The 24,364-nt window shown below is 35.9% G+C and overlaps 1 protein-coding gene across 2 annotated transcripts in view; it reads left to right on the forward strand.

Annotated features, from left to right (window-relative positions):
* Positions 1–17,246, forward strand: part of LOC116169581 — an 81,294-nt gene extending 64,048 nt beyond the window's left edge. For both annotated transcript variants that reach the window (XM_031485706.1, XM_031485707.1), the window contains 3 exons: positions 16,102–16,278; positions 16,325–16,780; positions 16,834–17,246. In XM_031485706.1, coding sequence (XP_031341566.1) covers positions 16,102–16,278; positions 16,325–16,780; positions 16,834–17,199 — 999 coding nt within the window. In that variant the 3' untranslated portion in view covers positions 17,200–17,246. The remainder of the gene's footprint in view (positions 1–16,101; positions 16,279–16,324; positions 16,781–16,833) is intronic.
* Positions 17,247–24,364: the final 7,118 nt, after the last annotated feature.

A 24,364-nucleotide genomic window follows, 5' to 3' on the forward strand; every position in this document is an offset into this window, starting at 1 on the left:
AGTCCTTGTTTAAGGTATAAGCGCTGTGAACCGAGTCATAATGCAACATAAACATTGTGAGACATGGTGCAAAATTTAAAATTAAGAAACCCTCACAAAATCGTGAGTAATTCCATAAATGTGCAACATCATCCCTGAGATAAGACACGTGTACGTGAAACATCCATTGAAGTGGGTTTAGAACTGATATGGCTCTTTGCTGATTTGGCATTTATCTTCTCCAATCGATTAATCATTGATGTCAATGTGTTCTATATCAGTAATTCTTATTGCTATAAATAAACTGCTAGCGGATAGTTTATTTGAGTTTAGCGTTTTCCTAAATGATGAATATTTATAGTATCAGCTTTGTTTATTTCTTTAATTATTGAACTTCAATTTCTATTTTCGCTTTATGTAACTACGTTCGGAATTAGTAATTTGAGGTTTTAATACAGTTGAGGTTCTACATTTTTCTGCTATAAATAGTATTTTCGCGTAATACTTCATGTTTATCTTTTTAATAGATAAATAACAGATAGACGCCCCTATCGAAGTGTTCCTATTAATGATAAATTATCACTGTACTACTTTCCAAAAATAGGGGATTTGTATGTTTTGTATCGTCGTCTGCAATGTGCCTAGACTAGATCTTGTTTTGTCTAATAGATTTTTACATAGGTACCTACAGGGCGACCAATGAGAAATCGGGTTTGCACGTACCAAATTCGGTAAAGATGTTTGGTTGGATGGAATATACGCTTAGGTCAATCGCGACGGATTTGGACTTCTCTGCCTTGTCTTTATTAAGTTCAACTATTTTTTTCGTAAACACTATCAACTTAATCTTCTTGTATTGATAGTTCCACACGGAATTTAAATGGTCGCTATGGACCTTGTCTCCAATTACAATGGCAAAAGTGTTACAAATACCCCACAGTGACAAAATTGTGACCTGAAAAGTATTTCGTCTAGGGGCTTTAACTTTCAATGAGGCTTATCGTTTTGGATTCTACAGGTCAAAATCGATATACAATACAAAAATCCAAAGGAACGTACTTTTATCGATGCGTTGAAAAGTTCTCCAATTGTCAGTTGGAGAAAACTGGAGAATGGAACACTAATGGACCTCCCGTTTTACCAGTTGAATCGGGTTGCTTGCGCTTATTTAAAATTGATTTCGAAAGACTGTATTTTATTCAGGAATAAACCGTGCTTCAGGCTTTCTTTGATTTAATTGGTTGAACTTTGAGTTGTCCACAGTTTTAACAGCAAACTAAAGCTTGAATTAATTGTTATTACTTTTTACAGGTAGCCGTTTTGTTCGTAAATTTGTTGCACTTATTATAAATAAATTGGATGCACAACTTTGATCATTTATTAAATGGTTTTTTACGCAACTTGCCACTACAAATAAGGCGCAACAGAATGTTTTTGCACCTTGAATCCAAACGCTTTCGTAGTAACAATTAATTTTAACGATAATGCATCGAGACGAGAAAATGTTTGTTTCCTTATTAATGCGGCAACGCTTCGCAATATTCACGTTTGAAAATTATAGTAACCGTCAGATCGTTTCTTTCACGCAATAAATGTCTCCTTCTGCATAAACTAGTCGCGTATTTATTAATTTACTTCTGCTGGCAGCTCGTAGCAAATTTATGGGACAGCCACGTTCGTTAAAGTTGTGAAAAAAATGGCGGCACTGTCTCCGGTTATGAGGGCGACGATTCTCCCACACACTGGGTTTATACGGCTTTCGATTCGAACTTTGAATTAATGTTTTACGCGATCTATTAAAGCTTTCGCGTTGACAATATGTAAATTTGCACCTACGGTTCGGTTAAGAAATTATACGCGATTGAAGAACGTAGCGCTCGACCGGCATAGATTCTTTTCGAAAATTTTGGTCAGAATGCTGCTCTCCCACCAAATTTTTACGTAAGTATGCGCTGAATGAAAGTTCTGAAACGGAACCACCGCAACCAACGCGTGTACGGTTTTTTTTATACATAGGGAACTATAAAAGGATCCTCCTATGCTCTATCGCGACGGTTTCTAGAGCCGACAACACTGTAACGTTCCGACTATTATCTATTAAATACTATCTTATCTTAAAACGCTTTATTTTCTTGAATATAAGTACTACTCTGGGAAGCCCATCGGTTGGTGCCGACAATACCATCAACTGGGCTACCTATATAACCATTAACTATACTACCACTGATCCTAAATAGTGCATCATATAATATCAATCAGGTTTTGGCTAGCAACAAATTCCCTAGAGAGAAATGACTCGAATTTAAATCATTTGAGAGGCAGACTTTGGATATGTGCGGTTATAAAATTGTCCATGAAATCACGTTCTAATCGCAGAAGGAGGTTTAAAATGTCAAAATAATTACCATTCTACGGAAAATAATTTTTTTTTGTTAATCTAAAGCCTTGACGATAGATAATCAACAGTGCCAAAGCGGTGACATTGCATTTCGTATGGTGGTGGCTATACCCAGTTTGAATTTCATGCAATTCGGTTAATAAATGACCGAGATGACAAAAATTCACAGTTCTAGTGTTCAGTGCATTTTTGTCTGGCAGATCAGTATTATATTACGCAGTTTTGACTCCACCATCAGTAAGATCTTATCGGGTGCAACCACATTCCTCTTGCCGGTACCCGCTTCCGAGGACCTGTTCACCCGCAATTTGTCTTTGAAGTGTTTACTAATAAGTTTGCAAAAATGCTCTAAAAAGGCACGGTGATTGGTGAATCGAATAGGCTCAACTTTTGGCTTTGCGTATTATATCGCTAAAACAATGTCCAGTTTGAATTTAATGCAATTCGGTTTATAACTAACGGAGATGTTAAAAAGGCCTTCCTTATTTATTGGCCTACATTGCCAATTCACAAACTCCGTCATCCCTTGACTTTTAGGCTACAGGGTTTTCATGAGAGTCGTTTTGGTCTCGTCAGCTGTCTTAATGGCGTCTGTTTTCCTCGAGCACGGAGTGGGTATGGACGCCGTGGCGGCAGGTTTCTCCAAGGACTGCACGTCGCTTATCAAATCGGCAAGACTCACACCCTCACGCAAAATGCGGGGTTCAGGAACTGTCTCCCTGAAGATACTTTCGATGCGAAACAAAGACAGAATTTCTTCTGACTCAAAGTCTCGGCTACGAAAGATAATTCGGAGAAGTCGGAAGAGCCCTCTCCTCGGTTGGCGTATCGGGCGCAAGTTCTGCCCGTCGGTGCCTCCATGGAGAGAGAAAAACGGGATGGCAAGACGGTCGCGGCAAGGTGGACAAGTCCCTCCCTGTCGTTTAAACGTGCCCAAAGAAACACAAACACAGGGGCTTACCCCTTTGACCGTGCGCAGGATCTTCTTGCTACGCATAGACGTAGAGGTCGGGGCTAAGCAACCGCCCTACCGTGGAGAGATGCAGCTAGCGGTTTCCGCTTCAAATCCAGTAAATCAAATTACAAATATTAAAAACCCTATTTTTTATAACTTCAGCTTATATTTTGAAAGACGAGGAATTTATTTGCATTTGAAGAGAAACCAGAAAAAAACCAGAGAAAGAGGAAACCAAATCATCGTGTAATGAAAGCCGTTTATAAATCGAGTTTCTTTGTCAAGGAACAGTCCAGTGGCGGTCAAGATTGTTTATCTCTATTTTTGCGGTTAAGTCCAAAACGACTCCACGGTCCACAAGGAATAAGGACCCCTCCTAGAGAATATGAAAAGATCAATCTTCAGATGAAATGCAATGCAGTGACGAAATATCGGCTACCATTGCGAACTAAATTCTCTTAAAGATTCCGGTTTACTTCTCGCTTGGATTAGTCTTCATTATTCACATTTAAAAATGATGCAGATCTGCTCAGACATGATAATCTCATGATTGCCTTCCAATGTCATTTCAGGTTGTATCATTCGCGTCTAACTTACATTCACCCTCCAACATTGAATAAGTACCAGAAGGCCATTTAAATTTTAAATCGCCGCGTGTCGTTTATCGATTCATTCATCATATGTAAATGTGTGGTATTTTTATGACCACAATGAATTGAAGACAATTCCATTAGATAGTTGGAAATGACAGGGACTTACGCAAAATCCGCCGGAGGTGATAAGCCCCCAATTTTTAATGAGTTCGCGATGTGACGAATTCTAGATCTGAATGTAAATAAAGCAGTTCATGCGCTTTAAAGCTGTTGATAAACAGAACAATATGAAGTTACTCAATAGAACAGGATGTTAACCTCTCTTATGACGTAAATTGTCTACCGGTCACTATCTTTTCACTTTTTACGTAAAGTGATGCTCATTCTTTACGTCGGCTGGTGACATGAAAGTCAAATTATTCCATTCCTTTCCTTTTAATTAAACGGCGATAAAAATCTTGATCTCTTCGCAACTTCTTGTTCTTATTTTTTAAGGTTAATGTTACAATGACCGTCCGACCCGAATTTCAGGCAGGCGACCATACCAGAGGCGGACTTTTTTAACTTTTCAATTTTTACTGGTCACTCATCTTCCTGTCGCAAAATCCACTAGACGGTACAATTTCCAAGTATTTGGTTCGATTTTCACAAAATCTTAGTTTTTAGAACTCGGGGAAATTAGCAACTTCCTCGAGATGACGATGGACCTAAAGGTGCGCCTCTGGTAGGTGCATGGTCTTCAATTTCACACCGGCTTCCGAAGATGAGAATCACCAACTCCGACGTAAGCGGGCTTTTACATTTGACGCCTGCGTGTCGGAGCACAACGTCACACTTTTGAATTTCATATACATATCCCATCAGTGAACTTTACTAGTTTATATAAATCTGTTGTTTTAAAGTGGCGATTCGTTACTGTCGAAATGGTAATAACGAGTGACCCCTGTCGTGCGCGAATCGGAAACGTGGATTTTTGTTTGTGCATTAACTTTATCGGCTTAATCAAACTAACCAAAACAAACAATCGCATAATTATCTAAATTATGTATGTAACACAAGAGTTTCAACGCAAAGTAGTCAACCGTAGTAAGTGTGTAGTGCCGGATATAATCATCATGGCACAAGCGGACCATGTTCCAAAAGCCAAAAGTTCCAAGCTTGCCAAACCTCAGTGCCTTCGCCCTCCAGAAAGGAGCGAATGCGCGGGTGATAAAGTGCCAAACTCTCCCGAAATTCGATGTTTTCCTTTTCCGTGTATTTTTGACTCCCAAGCAATTACCGATGAAGACTCCGGCTCGCGTTCGCCATCCCCATCGTTTACCTCTTACGCCAAATACAGGAGGAGAGCGTCGAGTCCTTTCAGGCGTAATTCCAAAATCGATCCCTTGACTTTCGGTTACGAACAGTATCAAAAAAGTTTACTCGAAGTACCGTCCTTAGTCGATTATGGGGATGCATCCAGTGACGATTTAAGTTCAGAGTGGGATTCTGACACTCAAGAAGTGACCAAAGTGCAAGAACACAAGGTTAGAACTATTTTCTTACTTGGTATCCATTCATTTTGTTGCAACCGAAATGGCTATAGTCATTGATACCTACTAACTGTTAATAATAATAATAATAATAATAATAATAATAATAATAATTTTTATTTTTCTCTCGATTTTTCTAATATAACGCAGCTCTCAAACTTACTTTCAGGTTATTTTGTAATTTGTAAGTAACGCTATGCAGACAAATCTACATCGCATAACCAAGGGAAATAAGGGCGTTCTAAACTATTTTTTTGCCCAAATTATATAGTTACGCCAGTCGGCCTATTGTAAAAGATTCTCATAAAGCGAATGAGTTTGTCTTGCAAAATATGTTTTTCTAAATTGTAAGTATTTGCAAGGCTAATTAAACAAATGCCCCTTAAAATAGCAGTCCAAGCGTAACACACAGCAACTAAAAGCTATTTCATAATTTGTTATTTATTTCTTCAAAAAAACATCACGCTGCTGCAGCAGTCCGTGTCGTAAAATTGTAGCGGTACCTTCGAAACTTTTCAAAACCAATTGTTATATACAGGGTGTAACCAAAAGGTTTGTTTTGTTTAGGGGCGTAAGTACTAAAATTTACATTTCTTCCGTAATATTTTTCTCAGTAACCACAGTTAACAGATTTCCTAGGTTTTTTGGGTATCCTCTTTAATTTTGTAAAATTTACCACAACACGACTAACCGGAAGTGAAAAAAAATTCGATCTTAACGAAATTTGTTATCTGGCAATCTTTGAATGTCAAAATAAAGAAACGAAATATAATCTTTGAATTTAAACAACATTTTCTACTACCGCTTGGCACGACACAAAGAATTATTAGCTACCTAATTTTCAAGATAAAAATAAAAAAAGTCGTATGAAAAATTTTTTAACTGCTTTTTACTTAAATACACAAAGAGCGTATCCAGCAAATTTCATGAATTAAGTGTTTTTGCGGTCCGACCAAGAATGACATTTGTATTAATAGTTAATTTTTAAAAAAGTAATTTTTGATTTGTAATGTTCATGATCTGTAGATACTCAATTGGAGTGGGGAGTTGAACTAATTCATGGTACTCTAATGAAAGGTCTCAACGAAAGGAATTAATTTCTACGGACCATAGCCCTCCCCCTCGACTTCTTATCGTGATCGGGTATATTCCCTTATACCTCAACAACAACAAGAACGGATTGTCGGAAGAGGGTACTCACAAAGGCCGATTGAGACGTCTGCAGGAAATATATCGATTGGTGATGTCAAAACAAAATCTATTTCGGTTTAAAAACATGCGCTTTATAACAAGAGTTGTGCACAATTTACATAGACATACAAGGTTACTGATAAGTCTGGACGCGGTTGATGATCGGGGAAAATATACCAGATATTGAAAAAAATGTTATACAAAAGTTTTGGGGTTCTTCAATCTCTAGTAGGCAGTAATATTTTTAATTGTACAGGGTTGATCATAAAGGCGTGGTGCACCAAAATTGCATTTTTGAATGGAACAATCTGTATAATATTCGATAATTCAATTGTTGTTTATTAATCTATAGCTTTGTAACCTAAAATTTTTAAAGATACTGGCGCCTATTTATGCATGGGATATAGTATATATCTCGGTAAATATAGATTGTATACAAAATATTTCTGTATAAGAGTGTCCCATAATAAGGCAGCATACAGTTTTTATTTTAAAAAACAAATGAGTAACAAAAAACAATTGAATTTTTTTCAATAGCAATGTAACCTTTCATTAGGCTCATTTGATAGAATTTTTTACACCCTTATACAAGAAATTAATTTTGTTTGTTTCGTAATAGGTTAGACCACTGCCTTGCAGTTAATTGCAAACATTTTGAACATGTATTGCGATTTTGACCGCTAATTTCGTTTTGTCTTCAAAGTGTAATAAGAAACGTGCAGGTTCATTTGTTTTATTTTGATGTAGGATATCTAGATTAATGATATTGATGTTATTAGTTAATAAAGTTTTTTAATTTTTTTGACTTTTTGAATAACATACTAAATCATCACAAAGAGAAAAAAAAATATCTATCAAATGAGCCTAATAAAAAAGTACATTGCCTGGTACATTGCTATTTAAAAAAATTCAACAGTTTTTCGTTACATATTTGTTTTCTGAAATACACGCAAGTTATTATAGGAAATAAAATATGAAATAAACTTTTATATAACAAATTTTATGTACAGTTGTTATTTACCGAGATATATGTATACTATATTCCATACATAGTGGGCAGTGGGGCACCCTGTATATTTCCGTATTTTGACACCCTCAATAATACTATTTTTCATTTTTTAAAACTTTTATGCAGTTTCACCATTTCTTCTTCTTCTATTACTTTTTAAAAAAATGGATTAAAAATCAAAATACTTCCCCTTTCCAAAGCTACCAAAAATTTAAATCACTTCAAACAATTGAAGTCTGTTCATAAATGTCACTACAGTCAAATTTAACAATGACGTTTTAACATTAAGATAATATTTTGGATTAAACAAGTTAAGGAAGTCAAATAGTAGCATTTGAATTAGAATTTGTTTCTAATAAGAACAAAACATGACTCATAGACATTCGAAGAGGTACGAATACGCACCACCATGTTACCATTAATAGGTAATTGCTCATGGAATTGACGCAGTTTAGTTACTGGGAAGCTTTGTTAGTCAATACCTTCATTATCGTCGTTATCGGTTATTCATAAAGTTAAATAATTACGCGGATAAACAATAAATTGAACAATGACGTAGAGGTGAGCAAATACAAAGGGTCCAGATTTCAATGGGATTACACTTAGGTACCCCTCGTTTCTTTTGGTGGGACCTACTTCCGTCTATTTTCTTACTAAATGGAAAATACACAACACGTTTGGTAAACGTAACAAAAGTACGCGTATATAGCAATTAGCAAGTTTAAATTAGAAAAATAAGCATTGCACATAAAAACAATAATATACTCAACATGTGTATAAATGTTAATTGGGTGTAAAGAATACGTCCACTATAATTATAGTTGCAAAAAAAAAGTTAAATTGTCTCGATTTTCCAATTCCATAACATCCTACTCCGCGTTCTCAATTACGAGTATCCAGTTAAAAGTAATTATTGTTCATGTATATGGACTGCTCTGAAGTCTGAACAAAAATTATCCATCAATTGGGATTTATCTTATTTGAGATGTAAGACGAGATTCAAGAAATGAGTCTATTCCGCAAATCCATGAAAAACAACATTCAACTACCATGCGATCAAAAAAGAGTAGTTGTCAAGTCACTTTAGAATTTTTGTTTACATGAGAAATCGCATGGTCGGATTCTGACTTGGCCACGCACTTTTTCAAGAATAAGTCAAGGCTTTCTGGGTCTCACTAGCCCCAAAAAATTGTTACTTCTTAAATTTTTCCTCTATAACCGTAGCAAATAGGACGAAACAGAACGATTACCTAGGCAAATTACCAACGTTACCGAGTTTTTTCAAAAATTCCTGCCCCAAGATTAGACCTCTAAACGGGAATGCAAATCAAATTCAATCTTCTCAAAATTTGATGTCACATGAAACCCAGATTTAAGTAATATTACTTCGCCTTCTTGTTATGACGAGAAAAGTGTGCAAACCACAACTCAATTACATAAATTCAAAGAAATCTGACTCATTTTTAATGCTCCAATAATATCGCTTGAATAAATGGCATGGAGTGCAAATCAGAGTATTATTTAATTAAACTATACTTTCCCGTATTCCTTGCGCATCATTGTCGCTTGTGTTTGTATGTTAAAAAGTAGTTTAATTTGTAATCCACATAAAGATGTATCTAATTATCGCTTTTCATCAAAAGATTATTAACTGCTCAAAACATGCAGAACATCAGATTTTCACGTTTCTCACACTTTCACTAGAAATCGCAGTAAAAATAAGAATTATTTATAAATGTAAATAAATTGTTAGAATCCTACATTTAGTGTCCCATTGGATGTGCTAGTACCGCTAGCTATCAGCACGTAGAAGAATGACACTTGGCCTTACTAGAAGCATACGTATGCAAAATTGGATGTAGCAGATGCACGCAATAAAGCAATAAATTATTAAAGCTGTGCACACCTTGAAAGTGTATCGGCCACCTATTGCAATAAAACCAGAATTCTAGGACAATTTCGCTAAATGCAGTTCAATATCGCAGAACGGACGGATCGACGCGACGGACGGACAAAACGCTTTTAATCTTACTAATCACTAGATTATTACTACTAGACTAGACTAGACTACTAGACTATTAATCACTAGAAATTCTAGCCCCTATAGCGTCATGTGCGCCATCCTACATCAACGTTCGGCATAAGTCTGGCGAAATTTAGAAATGTTAAATATACAAAATCTGCATGGAGGCTACAACAAATAGACGAAGGACGACGACGGCTAGCATCTTAATAGATATGGATGATATAGTTTTTACGTAAAATGAGTGACGAATTATTAGCCGTAACCACAGGATCAAAGTTATCCTGATTTCTATTTGCATCGACGGGATATGATAATACAGGGTGTTCCTTAATATGATTTTTTAAGTTTTGTCACCTCTCAAATTTGGAATATAAGTTACGCTAAAGAGTTTACCTCATTGTTCATGTCCATGGTAGTGAGAATCTACGGGATGATGTTTTTTCAGGGGTCATGTTTTATTTTCTGCGCAACGAGAAAAAAATAAAAATCATTTTTCGGTATAGTTAGGTTAATGAAGGTAAAATTTTTAAAATGATCTAGTGGGCTCTGCATTTTTTTGGATAATTTCTTGTTTTTGCTTAGTTTTTACAGTTTGCATTTTTGAAATGGTATCTTACGTGTACATATGTTTTTAATTAATGGACACCATGTACATCGGTATCGAAGATTTTGTGTATATGAACTATGAGTCATAAAATAAGCCTAAGAAATAGTCTCCTCCATATGTACATCGTATTTAGGAACACCCTGTATATTACCATTATCCATGATAAATGATAGGGACATAAGGGTCAGAGAAGATGTTGTAAACTTAATAATGTTGATGAAAGAGCTAAAAAACAAAGGAGATGCACTAATTAAAGTCACCCTATGAACGAGGAGCATGTGATTGTGCGAAGGTTTGTTTCCAAAAAAAAAACCGAGTGGTCGATCCATCGAGTTAAAGGTATGAGAAAACATATTGAAACAAATGGTTTCGGAAAATGGGAAAATGGGCTTCTCCCACTCATATTTTCGACTGGACAAAGCGAAATGGAGATTTATTTATATGCAAACCATTGATTGGGACCTCAAAAAAATTGTGTCTATTGCTATTCTGGGGTGAAATCGAATCATAATATTGCTTTGATTAGATTGACCATAGCGTACTATACAGGGTGTACCAATTTTAAGTATGATAAAAACAAATTGGGCGGCAGAGAGCGTAAAAACAGACATTATTTCCAAATAAACACAAACTTTCGTTTCAGAACTACGCGCGAAGTCCCATAATTTGTTGGGAATGTACTTAGATTTATTATTTGTGTTTATGTAACAATTGTTAACGGCACATGCGTGAGTTGTCCTCGAAGCGTTAGTATCATAATTTGTATTATTTACATTACAACATATTACCATTGTTTATATATTACCCATTCTTATATGTGTGCGTCAAACTAGGAATGATTATAAAATAAATTGCCTCTAAATAACCTCTCTTTTTTAAATACCTACACTTTATACGTTGATACGGGTGTTACGTAATAAAAACTCGAATGTTCATTTACCTACGCAAAACTATGAATCGAATACAAAAATTGCAAGGAATTTTGCTTTTTGCTTGTCGACTGCATTAGATTTTGCCCTTTGTGCTTGTAAACAGATTCGCGATGGTATTTAGCAATCGCAAAACAATGGGTCTCATCAGCGTGAGCCTCATTGTCTTTTAAATTCATAATCTAATGGTCCACGATTATTCTGATTTGATGGCAAATTGCGAAGGTTGAGAATTTCTCTGCGAACAATACGCACGTTTGCCCAATATAAGCCATCCCCAGAACTGGTTCAAACAAAATTTCGTCAGAAACTAAAATATTATTCACATTACCTTCAAGGTCTTTTTGTGCAAAACAAGTGCAAAATTAAAAACAAGTCCCGTATGTAATATTAATCGAACTTAATTTACATATTTTAATTCGGTTTGTTGCCTTCAACTTCAACTGTGTAATGTATAACTACCTTCAAGTGCGTTGTTAGAAATCTGTGGTCATTCTAGCAAGTAATTGGATGAACATGTCGGCCAAATTTCATTACTTTCGTGATTACTATAATGGAATTTTAAATTACTTATGTTTGAAAAACAAATCTAGATGAACTTCAAATGTCATTTTCTCCAACAATTTTTGAGCAAGTTCTAAATGTATAGTCAAAGTCAAACAGTTCATTACACTCCTGAAGCAAACATTTATTTTTGTCTTTAAAATGAAACACGATCCAAGTTTCCAAATCCAAATTCGCTTTTGGAAAATGCAGTTCCGAAGAATTACTTACGGTTTATATTGTTCTTCAGAATTGGAGGTATAATTAACACCTCTGGTGTTCTTCTTGTTTTCGTAAAATCCGCGCAATCCGGTTCCGTGGTTTGTAGATAAATCCACTTTTTGTCTTATTGTCCTCGAAGCTCTGCCATGCGACTTGCCCTCTTTTACAAAAAAACAACTTCTTCTAATGGTTTTTCACTTCTATTTCGTAAACCGCGCATTTTCGCCACACCAAAGCATAACGCGCCAGTTAAAAAGACAGACAGTACAGCGGCACAGCTAATTTGGAAGAGGATGGACCTCGAACTTGAATTCTGTTGGAAAAAGACTGATTTTAAGGAGATTGACTCATGCATTTACACTGAATAGGGCCCTTCAACGTCAAAAAAAGGAACCTCACCACCAATAAAATGCTTTTCAGATTCAATAATGTGTTTTTCATTCGTCATGTTTTGAATTTTTCATTTTAGTTACTACTTTTATAAAATTGCCTGACTACTTAAGAACTGTAAACCTATATTAATTACTGTATAGGCACTTAAAAGTTTTCTTCTGTGGTCTTAGGTATTAGTCGGGTATTAGTTCACATTGGAACCAAAGGGGAAAAACGCAGGAGTTGGGGGGATTGAGGCGGAGAGGGGTCTGAAACTCAATAAAATGTTGGTTTTCAAAATAAACTGACATTCTTCATCCATCAACTGTGACCGTATAAATTAATCGGATTAGTTGGAAGTTCAATCGACGCAGAGTTTAATGCTGTATCGTTCTATAGTAGATAAGCGGTTTATCAATTATAAACCAAAACCGCAAAACAGGTTTTTCGATTGGTATTAAAGGCACAGATATACACAAACAACAGTTTGCTAACCTTATGCATTATATTGGTAACAGATTTATTTATTTATGTATTTATTTTTATTTATCATCCCTCTCTTGTTGTGGGCCCTCAACAGGCTTTCGCCCAATTACAAAGTGACCCGCATAATGCTTTTTAGGTGATAGTCACTGTAATTTAGGTGTAACGTCACTGTATCTCGACAAAGTAGCGTAATTGGTAAGGACAATGTGTTAGACAGAGAAAAAACTATTTGGAATTACAACGTTTTTCTCGCTACTAAACAGTAAACATGCCTGGATGTTGTGTATCACATTGCAAAAATAGATCTGAAAAAGGCTTTAGATTGCCACAAGGTAAAACAATTGAACAATGATATTACTCTCCCCTTTTAAAAGCAGGTGATCACAACGCGGTAGGTCACTTCACAAAATTGAGAGAATCCAAAAATATTTGGTTGTCAATGCCATTTTTTGACTGAATTGTAACATCACTGTAACTGTGTAATTTTGGAATCAAAATGGCGGCCGAATGGCGCTACTTTCTAGAGAGAGTGACTTTATTTAGGTGTACTTAAAAGCGCCCTCTATTGAGCAGCTGTATAAACATGTTTTTTTTAATGTTAATTTATTCTGCCAGTTAAGTAGGTCATTATAACCATGTTAATGATTGCATAAGCTAGTCTGCCTCTTCTTCTTCTAGAATTTTTCTTCAATTTCAATTTCTTGTTTATTGGACTGCGATATCTGACCTTTACATCTGCCTCCTTACTGTGCCAGTCCTCCTTTTTCGTATACGTCTGCTCCAATTCTCAGCATTTATTATAAAAACATCGATGGCAGCGCCTGACTATGAAAGAAATGGCATAAACTAACATTAATCAATAACCACATTAATGCATTTATTACATCGCCTTAATAAACACTTCAATGGCCCTAAAAAATATTCTTTCGTTTTGTCCTCTTACTGCAGCTTTCTTCGTCTCTTCCTCCTCACTGAAATGATGTCTTCTTATATCGTTTATAAGTTCCCAAACAGGTAATAGTCACTTGGCGCCATATGTGGACTATACAGCAAGCACACGCCTCTGGTCAATTTCCCACGTCGATTTCTCCCAAATATTCTGCCGTAATTTGTCTGGGAGTGTCGCATGATAGGCCACAGTTATGTGGCCTTGCTGTGGCCTTGCCTTCTTTAAACTCAATAAGAATACCTTCACAACCCCAAAAGATCGTAGCCATCCTTATGCTTGTTGACTAGCGGTGCTTCTCCTTTTCTTGTCCATTCCATCGGCTTCTTTTCAACACTTTCAGAGGGATTTCTACACAGAGCTGCGAAAAGGAACCAGCACACTCAATCCGACGCTGGTGCTGAACTGTCCAGAATTGTTTGAGGATCCACCTTGCACTAAGTTTATCGTCCTTCCTGCTCTGCTGTCATCTTTCCAGGATTCTCGTACCATTCGAAACGTTTTCTCCAATCTTTCACTACAGGCGGTGAATTTTCCCCATACACCTTGATCTTTAAAATCTTGATGAGAAACACCTTCTGGAGTAAGGAATTTAATTACAACTCGGTAAATACTCGATTTTTGCCATTTCTGACATGGTGTTAAACGAGTGACAATTCTAATTGCGAATTTGCGCTATACCCTCGTATGAACTTAAAAAGGCCGTGTTCATAACTAAAAATAGCCCCCTGTTATTTTGCGTCTCCCTGTGTAATTGCAGATTGAGACCACTTGCTGGACAATTGGGAATAGTCGTGGTCAGCACCTTGACCAACACCAACAGTAACATGTAGGTAGCCATTATGCACGTTATATAGTTGGATATATTTTGTAACTTTTTGTCTCGTACGTTAATTCAAGTATTGTCATTGCATTTTTCGCTTATAAACACAGGTATTATGTCGAGAGATCTCCCCCTCCCGCTCTACCCCATTTACTATCTTATGAGTTATGAGACACTGTTTTAACTATCAAAGAAGATAATACTACCTTTATATTCAACGTGTGACTACGTTGATCATTATTTGTGGTACTGTGGTGCAGGTTAAGGTCTGTACAGGGCCACTCATTTCGTTAGGAAAACAATTAAACTTAATTGATGATTCACAGTGTAGATTGTTACGTGCAGCTGGTGGTATTTCGATTTTTGTATAAAAAAAATTGGTTACGTATGCCACGAACCGAAATTTGACGATATTCTAATTCTTTAGAATAGGATTTTAAACGTCATAAATAAGTAAATGCCATTTTTCATATTTGTATCGATAAAATTTGCAGTTTCACGTTGGTACAAGTGCAATTAATTTGTTTCTATCCTGACAAATAGCATTCTTACTTTTTCAGTCATAAAGTTCCTAGCGTCAGACTAGGCGTCAGAGTACTTATACTCAAACGTACATGACGTTTCAAAGCCAATAAAAAGTTTGCCACTTTTAATTGTTCCGTAGGTATTAATCAGTAGATTACTAAAGATATTATTAAATAACTTTCCTGTATAGGGATTGACGCACAATTTTTATTTTTGATCCCGAATCTTCCATGGCCAGCACCTCCAAATGATGAATCACGTAAGAACAACAGGTCTCCAGGAAAACGGTAGCGGTAACAAAGAGGATTTCGCCACAATTCTAAAATTGTACACGGAACCTTGAAATTCATTTTTCGTTAATGTTAACATTGTTTGTGGTGAGATCTGAGATCCACCAAACATTTGGTTCTTCCCCGCCTCTCTGTCAAAAACACTTATCTGAGATGAAAGCGACATTGAAAAATTCTCCAAAAATATTCAGTAATTAAATTAATTAATTTCATTTCAATTTATAGCATATCTGTACCGCTTTTGTAAACAACTCCTAATTTCCTGCCATGTTTCCGTTTCTCTCCGGAAATAACTAGTAGAGAAATGTTTCCTTCTCCACCTATTGACGTCAATTTTTTATCCCTTATCCCGTTCCGTGGCTAATTATCGTCGTTTAATTTTCGAGATTACTTTATGATTGCGGTTTGTTTTAAACTCGGCCACGCTCAATTTTTCAATAATCCAGTATTTAGTTAGGCGTTTATACAGAATGATAAATTAATGTAGAATGTTTGGTAGTTCCAAGAAGCCAGAGAATGGTATATCGGCAGGGGTGAGTGCGGTTCGCGGTTTCCTTAAAAATTACCAGCGTTATCTGGGTTATATCGCACAAAGTAATTTTCCTTTCCTCACCCTTATGCTGACATCATCTACACAAATGACCTTTTTGAATCAATGTTTTTTTTTATTTATAGCCATCGGGATGGCGAAAGTTGAGAAGCATCGTTCAATGGACACCGTTCTTCCAAATATACAAAAAGCAACGGTATCCTTGGGTGCAGTTGGCTGGACACCAAGGAAACTTTAAGGCAGGACCTGACCAAGGCACTATTCTCAAAAAACTTAGCGCTAAGGAAGAACAATGCTTTAAGGTAAGTTAGTAGTATGATCTTTGGAAAGACATCAATTTTGTTATAGCTCCTTATGAGTGATGCACTACGGCCGTATGTTCCTGAATATAAAGGACAAGTAACTAGCGAAGATGGCGACTGTTCTTATATTCAACTTCAAGATTTATTAGGAGATTTCAATTCACCATGCGTAATGGATTGTAAAATAGGTGTTAGGACATATTTAGAAGAAGAATTAGCGAAAGCAAAAGAAAATCCAAAATTAAGAAAAGATATGTACGAAAAAATGATTCAAATTGATCCTAACGCTCCAACGGAAGAAGAGCACAGACTGAAAGCGGTAACGAAACCTAGGTATATGGTGTGGAGGGAAACAATATCGTCCACTGCAACGTTAGGGTTTAGAATCGAAGGTATTAGAAAATCAGACGGATCTTCCAGTAAAGATTTCAAAACGACCAAAACTAGAGAACAGGTGATCCAGGCGTTTAGTGAATTTACCGACACATGCTCACATTCCATTGTAAGTACCCTTGTTGTCCATGTAGAGCCGGCGCGAACATGTTTCTGTTTTAGCCCAAATACATCCAGAGACTGCAAGCTATCAAAGCAACCCTCGAGAATTCCGAATTTTTCAATAGTCACGAGATAATCGGAAGTTCGCTGCTTTTCGTGCACGATCGCTACAACGCGAATGTATGGTTAATTGATTTTGCCAAATCCTTACTGTTACCAAACGAAATCAAAATTGACCACAATTCGTGTTGGAAGGTTGGAAATCACGAAGACGGATATCTTATTGGTATTAATAATATTATCTCCATATTCGTTACGTTGTTGGAGAAACAAAGAGTTTGCGTTACGCCGCCATTAAATTTATCAGATCCTACGGATTCCATCGAATCTAAGGGTATAGAAAAAGAAGAAGCTTTAGTTTCCTGAATCAAGCTTTATTTACTGTTCTGTATTTATTAAATTATCCAGTTGTTTTTCTTTGTTATGTTTTTTCCCTACTGATTAGTGTTGGACGTGATTTGTTTGGAGTGATAGAACTATTATTTTGTTGTAACGAAATCAAATAGGTTTTGTTATTTAAGTTATTTATTTTAATATATACTTAATTTTATTACGATTTAGTTTTGTTAGTTAAATACTTTTAGTTCAATGTCCGTTTAGCACAAAATGCACTGATGTAATGTACCTAATTAATTAAGTAATATAAGCGTTTAAATTATTTTATTTATTTCAGCTTGGAGCATATTCAGTAGGTTTTGAGGTAATCTTCGGTAGGTCATTCCTATCCTTGAGTAAAAGTTGGCAGATAAATAAAATACAACGAATACAAGGAATTGAGCAAAATTGATCTTCTCCATATATTTCGGCGGGGTGAGTGTAGGGAACGTGTGAGAACAAGTAAGATTATTCGCATGTATTAAAAATCAAACTACACTCCCCTGCCTCCCGAAGATCCTTTCACCAAGAAACAAGGTCTAAGCAAAAAATGTTACGTTGAAGAAAGGTTAGCCTCAAAGAATTCCTCTAACAAACACTCGATCATAGGATGGCGCATCGAAAAGGAGACACCATATAGCCCGAAAGTTAAAAGGGGCATAGCTTAAAAGACAATTTCCTCATTCCTCTTTGACGATTCTTAAGCGATAGGTTTACTACGAGTGACTTTCGATTACCGATAATTAACATGGGACACATTCCCACGCACATAATTTTTGGCACGAAATTTTAAAAAAAATGCCATTTTCTATGCTCTCGGAAAAACAGAATTTACGTATACTTGAAACATATAGGTCGTGATTAAAAATCGCTTTAAATCAATTGTGATGACAAAATGAAATCAGCAAAAGAATCTTGTGTCAATAGGTAACATTTTGGTGACGATGTACAACGTCAATATCATCAAATGTAGTAGCGCCTTCAAAATGATCCTTTGAACATCTTTTTAATATTATCGTTGAATAGCGAAACCACTCGCCAACCTAACTAAGAAGAATACAACGTGGGTATGGAACCCGCGCCCATACTAGCTCAAGCAGACCCCAGCCTGCCATACGTGTTGCAGATGAATGATACACGTTGTTTACTCTATGATGCTACCAACTACGCCGTGGACGCATGTCCACTGTACGGAGAGAAGAAAAATTAAAGACCCGTCGAATACACTAGTCAATTGTTGAATGCGGCTGAACAAAATTACGTGAGGCTGTAGCTGTAGTCTGGGCAGTAAAGAAGCTTAGAGGTTAGTTGGAAGGATCGGTACCTATAATCCAAGAGATCATCAACCGTTGAAGTGGTTAATGAACTCCAAATGGGTGTTTGCCAAAGTGGATATTTGTAGTTGAAGATAACGCCAGCAGATGATAGAGCTATTTGCTCTAAAACAGGTCAGTGCAAAAAGTTGTGCCAAAACGCTCATAAAAGTGATTATTCCCCTAAATGGCTATCCAGAAGTCGTAAGCAGGAATGGTGTCCAATTTATTGGGAATGTAATGCAACAGGTAATTCTAGTTTACCACCCTGAGTCCAATCACATAAAGGGGTGCAATCGCGATTTCGGAATTGGTTATTCTTACAGATCGAGATCACACCTCTTGCGAAAACAAAATACTCGCAATTAGGTTTTTTTTTTTTACTGTGAATCTACGCAACATACTCCTGCATATCTGACCTTTGCACGTGAGTTGCGTACCCTAAGCACGTGCGACGAGATCTACGATCAATTTTTGAGACCGACATTAAGCACGCTACTAAGCCCCAGTTGCACCAACAAAATTAAGAAAATCTATGGCAACGATTATTAACGAGCCCCTAGCGAGTTTATAATTTTGCGGTGTCTGTCCGTCCGTTAGCACGATAACTCATAAACGAATGGACCGATTACGATGAAATTTTGCAGGTGGATTCTTTATCAAATTTGTAGATCGGTAGATTGTAGCCCAAAAAATAAGGAAGGCCCTTGTAACATCTCCGTGAGTTATGATCCGAATTGCATGACATTCAATATGCGCACAGCTGTAGCCATATAAAACGCAATTCCAAAAATTGGGCCCAATCGATCAACATTCACAGTGCCCTTTTCGCATCACGACAATTTACAAACCGGCTAGCAAACTTTCTTATTTATGAATGTATTTAAATGAAATTTGATACATATGCACTTTGAATAAAAGCAAATTTAACGCCAGTTTCAAAATTTCGATTTGCGCATTCGCTGTGCCAACTATCTTATTTATGCAAGCAATTAAATGAAATTTCATACATATACACTTTAGATAAAACTGATAAAAGCAAAACTAACATCAGGTTTAAAATTTGGTTTTGGACATGCTATAGCCATACCCAGGAGCTCGTTTTCTATATTTGTTTAGTTTATTAATAAGTACAATCGTTGCTATTGTATATTAAGTTATGCTTAACAGGGATACCATTGAATAAGATTACTTAATTTCGACGGTGCAATTGGCCCTTAGTGACGTTGATGGAGACTCTTCCAGAAGCACGAAGTCATCACGAAAAATCTCAAGACCGCAGACACGTGTTCCAAGACAAGCATAATCGAAATTTATGTAGGTACATTACAATGTTGGCGATGGAGTATTAGTCAATACCCATACAGTGAGCAAAGAGTAAGCTGGTTATACAGCAAAACTAGCACTCCGCATGGACGGTCCAATCAAATCCTGGAAGTAGTGACACCAGATACATTGGGGAATATCTAGGTTATCTCTCTTTAATACCCGCAAGTTGGAAGTGATGGTATTAAGATATGTCGACTCGCATGTCGGGTGACGTATGGTCTTTGTCACGAAACGTAAAAAAGCAGAGGCAACCGCCAGTTTCAATTTTACAGACTTTAATTAATTTGACGTTTAGAATGTGTGTAGTGCATTCGCGCGTTCTATTACTTGAAAATCATCTATTTCGTGTTGCTTATTTTATTGAGTAAAGAATTTGACTTACAGTTTTTGATGATGAAGATACATTATAAATACAACCTAACCCCTAGTAGAAAACTGGCAGTTACACGTTTAAATGACCAAAATTGTGTACTTTTAGGGCATTTTTTAAGAATATAAAAGGGGGGGGGGTATCGTCACCTTGAGCGTACGAATGTCTGGGTACTTTAGCATTGAAAGGAAATGATAATTGTTTCATTTATTATCACTCGAGTTGGTATATTATTTAACCGTGAGGAAGCTAAAAGGAATAAGCAATATGAAGTAATAATCGCGGTTAGAAATGCAATTTTATTTCACATGTAAGTTGAATAGGATCATAAATACTGCTTTACGTATGTATATTTGAAATTAGGTAAAAGAATGAGTCATTGTAATAAAATGTAAGCGAGTAGGGTTCGATAAAAATCGACGCTAAAATCGCGCTAAGATATAAACAATTCGGCATAGTGCGGTAACTGGAAATTAATTACAGTATAGGGGTATAAATATAGTTTGTATAATGTATCTTTGATCGCCAACAAAAGCCGATGGGTATGAGATGAAATCAATGCAGCAACGCGACTAAAAGAAAACACTGCGTCCTTGTCGGTTTTTTAGAACATACGCCTATACAACCTGTAAGTGAAAATCGTGTGAAAAAAGTTCTTTCACGGTCTCAGTCGCCAAACCTGCGCCAGTTGTCTTTCGGAGTCGAGCCGTAAGCGAATCGTCTTTGAGGCAAGACGTATAAAAATGAGGTTATACCCAGAACCAAGTATCATCTCAATAGAGCTGTAGCCCGAACAAAATTTCCAGCAGCATTTTTGAGAAAAGCGAAGACGTAAAGATTTCAACGAGCCTACGCCCTCTAACCATCCAACCCGTTCCACCAGGACCAGAGGCAAGGAATTCTCGAATTCTACAGTCGGTCCGTGTGCTATTAACTAGATTCAAATCAAGGAGCCGGGACCAAACCCATTTCACATTGAAGCATCCACAAAAGCGCATCTTAGTGCATAAATAATCAAGGTATTTATAAACAATTAGGTACCTGCCTCGTAGTAGTGCCCTGTTGTTGTATTGCCTTTTATCGTAGCTTGCCCCGTTGTAGATTATAAAATAGCGTTGTAGCCATTTAGTGCAGTAAAATCGAGCGCGTATCTCGCTTAGTTTAGGAGAAAAATTTTACCGAAGTATAACTAAATGAGATGTATATCATCTTTTAGTGAATTTTAAGCCCTATCCGAATTAAATAGTTACAACTTTTTTTAATAGGGCACATTTTTGTAAATTAGCAAAATGTAACGTTTTGGAGGCGAGTCAATATTCACGTTTTCATTGATTTAACTCCCTTTATAAGTTTTATTAATTGAGCTATAGCTTTCAAATTTTCAAAGTTTATAGAAGAAAGTACAGCGCACATGATAGCAATTCAATTTTTTCTGTATCGCTAACAGCTTTTGTTTAAATAATTGATAAACCACGGCATCGACAAATTGGGTATTGAAATTTTCGACATGCGAGCAACTTGTTTAAATAATAAAAGTACGTAGCTATATATATCGTACCAAATAACGTTAAAACATTGAAAAAGTTTTTAGAAAAAGAATTAGGTCAATACCTTTTATGGTTTTCGAAATGTGATAGATTAAAGGTTGACGCGGTGCGGTGTTGGCGCGCTTATTTAATGCTTCTACACAGATGCAGCGAGGTAGTCATGGCGTACTCGTATTATAATTTGAAATTTTGCATTTGATAATATTACTTACATATTTTAATTAACAAAATTTTATTTTTATTTATATTTCTAAATTTTCTTCGTCATCAATTTGTTGTTCACTTTTTTGCATCAACTGATTGTTACAATTGCTGCTATTACATTTACAGTCCAAACAGCATTTGACTCCTTCTTTTAAACAAACACATTTATTGTTGTCGCACTTTCTATCGGCACAAAAAATTGTAAGTAGACCCCTAACGTTGTCTGGAATTGGGGGTTTTTCTGTATGGACTGTTTCCCAAGTGCCATTTTGATTTGTCCATCCATATTCAGTAGGATCCATTTCCGGTATATGGCATAAATGACTATTCGTCCAAATCTTCAATTGATATATACACCTAAACAAAATTAATAATGTCAGGAAAAATCTCGAGAAAAATAAATATGAAAAAGTGTTCACCTACCTCAGTACGTGCATCTTAAATGCATCATCTGTAGGAGATAGTTGAGAGGCACACTTATTTGAAGACATTGTCTGTTTATATCTTAGATCATTCAATGATTTAATTTTTAAATCTTTATTTCGGAAAAGATGTAAAGCACATTTCGTTGCAATGTCAATAGCTTCTGGTACTGTTACATTTGAAATTTTTTGAAGTTCCTTAAAAGATTCATAACCTTTGTTTGCAGTGTCAAATGCCATTCTCTTGCCAATTCTAAAAAATGCGCTTGTTGTATTACAGCCTGTTAATGCGTGAAGCGACAATAACGTTTTTTATAGATCTTCTCCAATATTATTAACAATATCCGTAATAGAAATTAATCTTTTTTTGTTTATGTGTCCTAATTCTATGAATAAACGTTTGTTTACGCTGTTATCAATTTGTACGTAGAAGTATATCAACAGAAGGAATACGTCTGTATCCACTGATCTGATTAAAACATTCTCGTTTTTACAAATGTTAAAATCGTGTAAGATATGGAGTATTATTCTAGTATCGGCTTCGGGATGATTGGAACGTTTATTCATAGAATTAGGACACATAAAACAAAAAAAGATGAATTTCTATTACGGATATTGTTAATAATATTGGAGAAGATCTATCAAAAACGTTATTGTCGCTTCACGCATTAACAGGCTGTAATACAACAAGCGCATTTTTTAGAATTGGCAAGAGAATGGCATTTGACACTGCAAACAAAGGTTATGAATCTTTTAAGGAACTTCAAAAAATTTCAAATGTAACAGTACCAGAAGCTATTGACATTGCAACGAAATGTGCTTAACATCTTTTCCGAAATAAAAGATTTAAAAATTAAATCATTGAATGATCTAAGATATAAACAGACAATGTCTTCAAATAAGTGTGCCTCTCAACTATCTCCTACAGATGATGCATTTAAGATGCACGTACTGAGGTAGGTGAACACTTTTTCATATTTATTTTTCTCGAGATTTTTCCTGACATTATTAATTTTGTTTAGGTGTATATATCAATTGAAGATTTGGACGAATAGTCATTTATGCCATATACCGGAAATGGATCCTACTGAATATGGATGGACAAATCAAAATGGCACTTGGGAACCAGTCCATACAGAAAAACCCCCAATTCCAGACAACGTTAGGGGTCTACTTACAATTTTTTGTGCCGATAGAAAGTGCGACAACAATAAATGTGTTTGTTTAAAAGAAGGAGTCAAATGCTGTTTGGACTGTAAATGTAATAGCAGCAATTGTAACAATCAGTTGATGCAAAAAAGTGAACAACAAATTGATGACGAAGAAAATTTAGAAATATAAATAAAAATAAAATTTTGTTAATTAAAATATGTAAGTAATATCACAGATAAAATACTGTGTATCTGTGGTAATATTATCAAATGCAAAATTTCAAATTATAATACGAGTACGCCATGACTACCTCGCTGCATCTGTGTAGAAGCATTAAATAAGCGCGCCAACACCGCACCGCGTCAACCTTTAATCTATCACATTTCGAAAACCATAAAAGGTATTCACCTAATTCTTTTTCTAAAAACTTTTCCAATGTTTCAACGTCATTTGGTACGATATATATAGCTACGTACTTTTATTATTTAAACAAGTTGCTCGCATGTCGAAATTTTCAATACACAGTTTGTCGGTGCCGTGGTGTATCAATTATTTAAACAAAAACTGTTAGCGATACGGAAAAAATTGAATTGCTATCATGTGCGCTGTACTTTCTTCTATAAACTTTGAAAATTTGAAAGCTATAGCTCAATTAATAAAATTTATAAAGGGAGTTAAATCAATGAAAACGTGAATATTGACTCGCCTCCAAAACGTTACATTTTGCTAATTTACAAAAATGTGCCCTATTAAAAAAAGTTGTAATTATTTAATTGGAATAGGGCTTAAAATTCCCTAAAAGATGATATATATCTCATT

The sequence above is a fragment of the Photinus pyralis genome, unplaced genomic scaffold, assembly GCF_008802855.1.
Source record: "Photinus pyralis isolate 1611_PpyrPB1 unplaced genomic scaffold, Ppyr1.3 Ppyr1.4_LG4, whole genome shotgun sequence".
NCBI lineage: Eukaryota > Metazoa > Arthropoda > Insecta > Coleoptera > Lampyridae > Photinus > Photinus pyralis.